The sequence below is a fragment of the Eurosta solidaginis genome, chromosome 4 (assembly GCF_040869045.1).
Source record: "Eurosta solidaginis isolate ZX-2024a chromosome 4, ASM4086904v1, whole genome shotgun sequence".
NCBI classification, from domain to species: domain Eukaryota; kingdom Metazoa; phylum Arthropoda; class Insecta; order Diptera; family Tephritidae; genus Eurosta; species Eurosta solidaginis.
The window spans coordinates 88,666,664-88,675,988 of NC_090322.1; the positions used below are offsets into that span (position 1 = coordinate 88,666,664).

Below are 9,325 nucleotides of genomic sequence, written 5' to 3' on the forward strand. Positions count from 1 at the left end.
GTTTTCAGACTCATAAATCAGCAGAGAAAAATTAAAATAGAGGTAGATTGGGTCACCTACAACCATCACTATTCCACGGTTAATCCTACCCACAGTAAGCCTAGCTATTCAACATATTCCTGCCAATTATATTACGCCTTACATTCGCCTTCGAATCGGGCATACAATAATTACAAATGCACATTTATTACAAGGACATCCGCCTAGCCAATGCCCTTTTTGCAACGAGACAGTAAGCGTATTACATCTTATATCCTTCTGTTCCGGTTTGATCCTACAGAGACAACTTCATTTCGATAACTCAGATCCTATACTTTTTCTCAAGGAACCATCTGATTCCAACATAACTATAATATACAAATTTCTAAAGGATTCTGATCTTCTCCATCTAATCTAAACCAACGTTCCAATACCAGCCAGCCGAAAGCCTCCGTTGCTAGCGCTGGATTTAATTATAGTTTATATATTAATTTTATTTTTATATAAGCTTTCATAAATAAATAAATAAATATTTAGTATATTCTTTATCTTCTTTAGAAAATCTTTGAATGATTTCTGGATGGCTTTGCATTAAATTTTCCAAAAGCTCTATATGTTGCTTATTTATATGCTTTTCGCCATAAAATGAGAATTATTTGTTTTTTTGTTAAAGAAACTATTTGTTTAAACTACTTTGTTTTGTTCCCTTTATGTTAATAAATAAACAGTGCAAGGTAAGAAGGCAATGTAATGTTCGGTCCTGTTAATAAATTTAACATGTTTTTGTTAAAGCTACTAATAAAAGTACATATATGTACATAATGTTAAGACCTGAAAACATGAAAAACGGTCCAGTATGTCGGCTGTTTTGCTCTAACAATGTAGTGTCTTCAGTTGTATGTATAGTGAATAAAGAAAATATGATAACCCGAAAAGCATTACGAAACAAGTGGTACAACCATGGGAGTTATGAGCCGACAACTCTTTCAAACTAGAGATACTTTCCAAACCATTTGTGATCGACAGGAGAAAGCCATCTATGACATCCACTCAAATTATTTTGTATTATATGTTTCAAAGAACGGTTGCGAAACGTTTCACCTTCTTTTGGTAATAATTCGCTTAGTTTATCTTGCGATATGGCACGGGCCTTGAACGGTAACTGCTGCGCCACTAAATCTAAAAAAGGTTTTACTTCTGCAAATTCGCATTTGCCACCAATTTCAAGAATTACTCTTCCTTTTTTTACTGGGGTTACATAATAATCAATAGCGCCCTTTCCACCTCCCATACGTTGGCCTTGACCTTTCTTTGTTACAGGTTGCCAAGGTGCTGGTACCCTCCAGATAGCAAACATCCTTTTAACGTTCATCTTGCGACCAATTGAAAGCCGCAACATTTCGAAATGACCCCATCGCAAACGACCGCCACTTTCTGCTATTATACCATATTGTTTATGTATTAATTCGTGGTGAACGGTTTCAGGACCTCTCATATATTTTAAACGCTTCTGCATTTTTGGAGGACGAATATTTGGAGGAAGTTGTGGCGTTCTCTCCATAATTCGAAGTTTAGGACGTTCAAGTGTTTCAACATCTGCAAATGATGCTGATAAAAGGTCAGGAATCTATCTTTAACATGTTCACTTACAATCGTATTCCTTTGGAGGTACAAAGTTCTTCAAAGTCCTTATTAAAACACCTACAAGAAATATTTTACAGTAACAAATATAATAACTACATGTTCGTGAACCTTTAGATTCTGGCCCCTTATGATATCCTTGCCGAAATATAGAAAACATCGTGGAAAAATATAACCTAATTATCCATTATAGGCCAATTGCCGATTTCCCACCATTCCAATCAATGCGGACCATGAAATGTTGCGTTCCAATGAAGCGTGATCCAGAAACGGATAGAAATTTAACATGCAAAGGCAACAACAAATTGAACCAGGGGCCCTATTCATAACTATGGCACATAATCATAGTCAAAATAAAATAGATTTTAAATTTAGTTGCAGCTTTTTGACATAATTTTCTATGAGCTATCTGTCAAAAAAACTGAAACTAAATTTAAAACCTATTTTATTTTGACTATGATTATGTGCCTATGAGTTTTGAAATGTACATTTTTCTTTCATACAAATTATATGAAGAAAAAGTGTACATTTTAAAACTCACAGTTACTGAATAGGGCCCCATGTAATCGTCCAGTTAAAGCTGAAGTCATTGGTGCCGTATGTCGTATCGCTGTATCCGTATCCCTAACGTAATAAGCTGTTTATCGTTACGACGGTAAACCAAAACCCAATTGGTTGGCTACGATACGGTTACGCCCTTAGCGGCACCAATAATCGATTGCATTGATTCTCATAAGGTTGGTCGAATCAGCTGTTAAAAGGTTACCGATACGGTTACCGATAAAGCACCAATGTCTCCAGCTTAGGGCGTCGACTGCTAATGCGCGTCCAAAAATATCGAGAGAGTAGTCAAAGGACGTGTCTTGACATCAGTATTAATAATCCGAAGGCGGAAAATTAAAATTTTAACTCGTCCAAAAGATATTAACGAAAAATTACCCGCGAGTCCCTCCGAAACCGGGAATGGAATCCACAGTATTTTTGCGCAGAACACCTCTGCATTAGCGGCCTTCGGCTTATAAAAAATTACCCTGGGTGGTTCCAACACCGGTTTGGAGACCAAACCTATATCCGCGCAAAACACTTATGTTCACGATTTTTTTTATGGGTTCAAGAACATTACAACAACCACATGAAAAACGCCAATTTCAACTGCAAATATCTCCGGACATAGATAAAATTTTCATTTTCGGCCTTCGGATTATTGTTGTCGAGATTAATAGGCGTCTTTTGACACCTCTCTCGATATTTTTGTTAGCGTATTAGCAGTCAACCCCTCAACTAAACTTTTACCTTGAACCATATGGATCACATAGTTGTTGCATTTGCTTGTTAAATTTCTATCCGTATCTAGATCACGCTTCATTGGAAAGCGAGTAAAGAGTATTTTCACTTTGGAGAGATTTGTCTATAGAGGTGAGTTTATCAGGGATGAAATTTAGGTAATTCACAAAACAGCTGATCTTTTGCTAACCTGCGCAATCTTCTGTGTGTGATTTGTGACAGCATGACACTACGCGTTCAAAAATATCGGGGTGTCAAAAGACGCGTATTGATCTCGATGACAACAACGATTTTTGAAGAATACAGATGTTGCATGAATGAAAAATATTGTGAAGCGAGCTTCACAAAACTCTAGTAGGTCACTCACCATAGCAGAATGTGTTAAACTACCACTGTCTGTATTTATTATTTAACAATTATTTGTACACTTTTTATTCAGCTAATGTGCTTACATTTTACATTTTTAAGGGCTCATTACTCATATTTAGCATTCACTTGACTTGACTTGAGAACTGTCACTTACAGTTCTGTTAAATGAACATTGCATGTTATTGATTACTCAAAACTTAGCAACACTTAACTTGACTTAGAAGTCTGTTGAATTTTGATTTTCTATATAAGTTCTAAGTGACGTTTACATTTTGAAATGCCATTTGTTTGTTTCCAATTCATTTTGACATTTTGTCATACAAATTGGTATTTATTTTTATTTTATTTTTTAATTTTTACACTCATAAATTAATTATAGTACTCAACATTAAGCTTGTTTAAAAACCAGCACTTTTTGTAGGAAACATTTCACAATAAAATGTCAGCTGGAAAACAGCTGATTATGATGCCAGATTGTATGCGCTAAGTGGAGTACAATTGTGGCTAAGTTGCCAAGTAAAGTCAAGTCTATGCTAATGTAGGTATTATCGATTCCTTTTCAATCTATTTGGTACGTTAAGTTGAATTTTATCTGCTAGGGGTCACCTTGGAGCAGACCCACCTATACATATTCTGTGCCCTTTTAGCATTGACATAGATGTGCAGACTTTGGAGGTACACTTTTTCTCAACATGCCTTGGGAACATCCACTGTAGGGGCATGATAATAGGGCCATGCTAGAACAACAAGATTTTTCGTGTATTTTTTTCTGTCTAGCGGTCAAGCTGCCATAAAGATATGAGTCATTAACCCATGTATGAGTCGTTATCCACTATTTTTCAATAAAATTGCATATTTTACTGTATTCTCAATCGATATATACATATATGCACATAGATCGTGCTAAAGCATATTATTATTGTCTCAGATGACCATTGCGTTTTCATCCTAAAGGAAAATTCCATCTCGAAAACCACAATTTCGCCTTAAACAGTAACGGTAATGCAACGCTTCTGGTAAAACAACAAAAATTATGAAACTTCAAAAGTCCACAAATACGTAAAACAATGTTGAGTGGAACTACCTTCTTTTTTGTATCATGATCTGTACTAGATTTTCTTTAGTTATCTAAAAGTTAGTTGGTGATCTCTAGAATTTATGCAAAGAAGAACATTTAAATTGTGTAGATTAAATATAGTATTTTATAAGAAATCAATGCATTCTTTTATTGTTAGGGAATAATTAACCCTACACGAAGTATCAGAAATGGGCCCTTTACACTCTAAAGCTATAATCAGTGTATTTTGTAATGTAATCGAATAATGGTGCCATATCAAAACGATAAAGCCATAACCATATTGTTACGAATAGTAGAACACTAAGGGGTACTGCCATCTCCAAGTCGACGCTAAGCACTGCCTTGATGAACATCAATAGCCGTGTTTTTTAACACGCGCGTATACGTTTCGTTTGCGCGTGTTAAAAAACGCCTATCTTCGCTTAGATAATGCTTAGGAGACCCATCTAGCGGCTGTGGTAAAACAACTAGCTACAGCAACAGGGTGTACCGAAAAGCGGAGACGCAACGCTCTGATGGCCATAGGGTATAACATATAGCTGAATCAGTTGCGATGAATTGTGGACACACATATAATACATAGAATTAGTGTACAGGGTGAAACAAAGACACATATTTCAGTTACATCTGAGTATAATGCGTATTGAAATTTAGTAGGACAAAATTTATGCGCAGCAATTTCAGAGGTGTATTTATAGTTTGTCTCTTAGCAGTCAATATAAAGTTTAAGCGTAAACGGATATACGCGTGTTAAAAAACACGGCTAATAATTCAATCATTATGTCTACACATATGTACGTACACGCAGGGAGAAACAACGCACAAACACATGCAGATATCTTATCTGAGATATGCAATATAATTGTGGAAGTGTCCCTCACAAACACACACGCATGAGCTGTGAGAGAAGCTATAAAAATTATGCATCTGTAGTTATAGCAAAGAGGATAAATACAATAAGAGCCGTCACTCGTTATTTTTTTTGGCATTTACTCGATGTATACTGAGAGGTAGTCGCTACTTTTTTTTTTGGGCGAGATGTTTATAAATGTCTTCTATACATTTTCGTGGGGTATTTGTGTTTATTTTTCGACTGTATTTAATTAATTTATTTAGTTCTCTTTCCAAAAATCACAGTTGCACAAGGGGCCTACACGGCATGTATAAAAGCGAGACAATTAAAAATGTCCCTCTCATAAAACATTCGGCATGAATTCTTTCAAAATCCAGGGAGATACTCGCCACAAAATAATGAGTGACGGCTCTTATTGTATTTATTCTCTTTGGTTATAGCTGAGAAACTTATAGCAGATAACCAACTAGTAGATTCTAGAACAGAACCGCCTAGAAATGTCAACGAGTAAATCAAACAGTAAAGAGGTGACACCGGTAGAGGCGCTACAATCAGTTTTGATTAAGTACGCTATCTGTCGAGCAATAATAGAGTTATTTATTGTGAAGTACTTTAATAAAGGCCATTTTGCATTATTAAATATTGGAGTTATTTATTCAACAGTTTAGTGATTCGAACTTAGCAGAAGGTTGCAAAAATGTATAATGTATAATTTATTCAGTCCATGATTAGAATAATCGTACAGACTAGAATATAAAAGTAAATTAAAAAACTTAAAACAAATTATCAACTGAAAACCACAACGAAAAACGTATGTAACATGACTAGCGAAAACAAAAAACAAAAAGATATTGCAAGTTAAGATTAAAGGTACTCTTGCAGAGTTGACTTGAAGATGTTTCTCGACAAAGAAAAATCAATAAAAAACCTCCCTGAGAGTCTATTAAACTCAGTTAGTGCCCGAAAAATTGGGTCAAAATTACAATAATTAGCCCTGCAAACACGCGTGTAAAATGGAAAAAATGTTCGAAGACTCCGATTAGGTACATTAAATGACACCTTCGCTAAGAGAGCTGGGCAATCAAGAGAGCCAACTATTAGATCATTGACGAACATTAGCAGATGTTCTATCCTTCTGGATTCGAAAGGTTGGAGATTTATGAGTAAGCAGCGCGAGTGATAGGATGGAATTGCGTCGTCAAAGTTGAGTGAAAATAGACAAAAACGAATAAATTTTCTTTGAACCCTTTCAATTCTGGCAGCATAGCTGCTATAGATAGGATTCCAAACTATTGAGGCGTATTCTAGTTTTGAACGAACGAGAGAGGTATAAAGAGCCTTTCTTGTATAAGGATCCTTAAAGTCTTTTGCATATCTACGAAGGCTAGATTTCTGTAAGCCTTGGGAAGCTAATAAGAGATATGATTGACAAAAGAGAAAGTGGAATCAAAAACAACACCTAAGTTAATAAATTCATTAACCGAAACCAGTGGAGCACCTGCGATTTCGTAGAGGGTGGAATGTAAGTTAGATGATTTAGTGAAAGACATGTGAAAACGTTTATTCACATTTAGGAAGAGATTATTGGCATTACACCATTGGATAAGATTATTCAAGTCATTTTGTAGGAGGTGGGAATCCGACTCGCCATTAACTCTATGAAATAACTTTAAATAATCTGCATATAGAAGGAAAGAGGACGAATAAAAAACAGGAACCAATATCATTTATAAAAAGCACAAACAATAAAGGCCCGAGAATGCTACCCTGAGGAACTCCAGACGTTGCATAAAAAGGGAGGCACTTGCAGCCCTCGATTTCAACACATAGAGACCGGTTGGACAGATACGATTTTAACCAAGATAAGGATACAGAATGAAATCCAATATACTCATGTTTATATAGTAAGATTTGATGTGAAACTTTATCAAAAGCCTTTGAGAAGTCAGTATATATGGTGTCAACCTGGCAGCCATCGTTAAATGTAGAGATACAGAAATCATAAAACGACCCTAGATTAGTAACAGTAGAGCGACCAGCAACAAACCCTTGCTGACGTGGGTCAATCACCCTTTTAATGATAAAAAACAACTTCTCCTTTATGATTTTTTCGAAAAGCTTTGAGCATACTGTGAGTTTAGCAATAGGCCTATAGTTAGAGATGAAATTTTTATTACCGGATTTAAAAATTGGACAAATTGAGCTCCTCTTCCATCTATCGATAAAAGATCGAGAGGACAGAGATAAATTGAAGATATGGCAAATGGGGGCGTAGAGATTTAAACTACAGTGCTGCAGTACAAAGGCGCAAAGGCCATCAGTATCACAACTTAGCGAGGGTTTACGGGAAAGCATAGCATTGCGAACATCATCCTCGGAGATAATGAGGGAGCCAAAATCTATCTGATCACAAAGTCCCGAGCGCGAATGAGAGCCAGCCAAACCTACATTGGCATCATCAAAGTTAGATTTACAGAATTCCGCAAAAAGCTCAACTGTTTCAGTTAGCGACTGGGAGCTTACCCCATTAAAGGTCATACAGATCGGAATACTCGTTGAACGATGTTTGGAGCGGGTAAAGTTCCAAAAGGCTATTGGATTTTCTTTAAGCTCATCTTCGAGCCTACGCATGTAGCGATTATAAAGAAATTTGTCGAGAACATTAAACTGCCGCACACTATTAAAGTACTGTTCCCTAAGAGAAATGTTTTCCCTATTTGCCTTACACCTATATGACACTACTTTATTTTCGTGTATTTTTTCTTGTATTTTATCTTCAATTTTTTGTCGCACTCCCTCCTAATGCGGCTTCAGTACTGGTGTAAGTGTGCAAACTATATTTCAAAAAACTAACGATCTACAAGAAAAATACAATATAGTCCATTAAAAACGAACGAGCCAGTTTGTTTTTCGATAGGTTTTTTTTGACATTCGGCCGTTTTTCCTTTATTTTTTCTGACAAATGAAAATTTAGTTTTTAGTTTGAAAATTTGGTGCATAAAAACAAAATTAAAATCAACTTTCTTGTGAAAAAAGTGAACCATTAGAGACCGAAATAATTTTCGCGTGTTATTTGCATTGTTTTTATTTTTAAAAATTTTAATGTAAAAATAAAATGTAATACATAAACAAAAACATGCCAAACTCACTAATTGTGGGGGAATAGTGGTCTCGCTTTTTCATGATAGAAATTGTTTTTGTGTTTTGAAGTTTCGATAAAGTTTCGTCAGTTTTTTTAGCTTGGAATTCAAGCAAAATTAAAGTAGTGTCATATATGCTTTATATAATTTATTGAATTTGTTACGCTTGTTTTTCAACCTCTTAAGAGTTATGTTATACCAAGGTAATTTATGCAACCTAGGCCTAAAACGAGGCAGTGTACTATGATATATCTCAGACAACTTCGATAAGAAAAGATCATAACACATGCTGACGTCATTAGAGAGAAATATATTTGTCCAGTTAAGTGCAAGTAAGACATTGTTCAACTCACTGAAACCAATAAGTCGAAAGTTAAAGGGTGAGTTATCTAATGGTGTCAGCGTAGGGATAGCAGCAAAGATATTTACATCCTCATTCTGTTTGGCGAACGATACTTGCTTGGACGATATCGTGTGCTTATGGTATTCTGAATCTTACGTTGCCGTTTATCGTGTAGCTTTACGTCGTTCGTCAACTACACGATAATTAAGTGTCAAACATGCAACTCTGTGCACATATGTTTTGTTTTTGCGCACGTCCATAAAGTTAACAAAATAAGTGAAATAAAAATAAAGTTCCTAGTGAAATAAATACAGTGATATAAATATAATAAAAATGTATCAAGCTATTGCTCTATTAGTGTCGCAAGAAGAAGAATTCAAAATCCAAAGGCGGATATTGAGAGACCGCTCGAACGTTCTTCACTTACCGGACGCTGAGTAAAATAACAAATTGCGCCTGTGTTGACATTGTTTGCAAAATAATTTTATTTGTAGATTTGTTCAAAATTTTCGCGTTAACAAAGAAATATTTCAACATATCTTTGACGAAATACAAATATATTTCAAAGATACATTTCATAACACGCATTTACCACTCCAACTAAAATTATCCACGTTCCTGCGTTTTTTAGCAACAGG

At 35.4% G+C, this 9,325-nt stretch overlaps 1 protein-coding gene across 1 annotated transcript; it reads right to left on the minus strand.

Annotated features, from left to right (window-relative positions):
• Positions 1-447: 447 nt before the first annotated feature.
• Positions 448-1,887, minus strand: mRpL16 (mitochondrial ribosomal protein L16). Its single transcript, XM_067782236.1, has 3 exons — positions 1,732-1,887; positions 1,630-1,680; positions 448-1,575 (listed from the first exon to the last, which is right to left on the minus strand). Exons 1-3 carry the CDS (start codon positions 1,778-1,780, stop codon positions 971-973), a joined length of 705 nt encoding a protein of 234 aa, XP_067638337.1. The 5' UTR covers positions 1,781-1,887; the 3' UTR covers positions 448-970.
• Between the last annotated feature and the right edge of the window lie 7,438 nt (positions 1,888-9,325).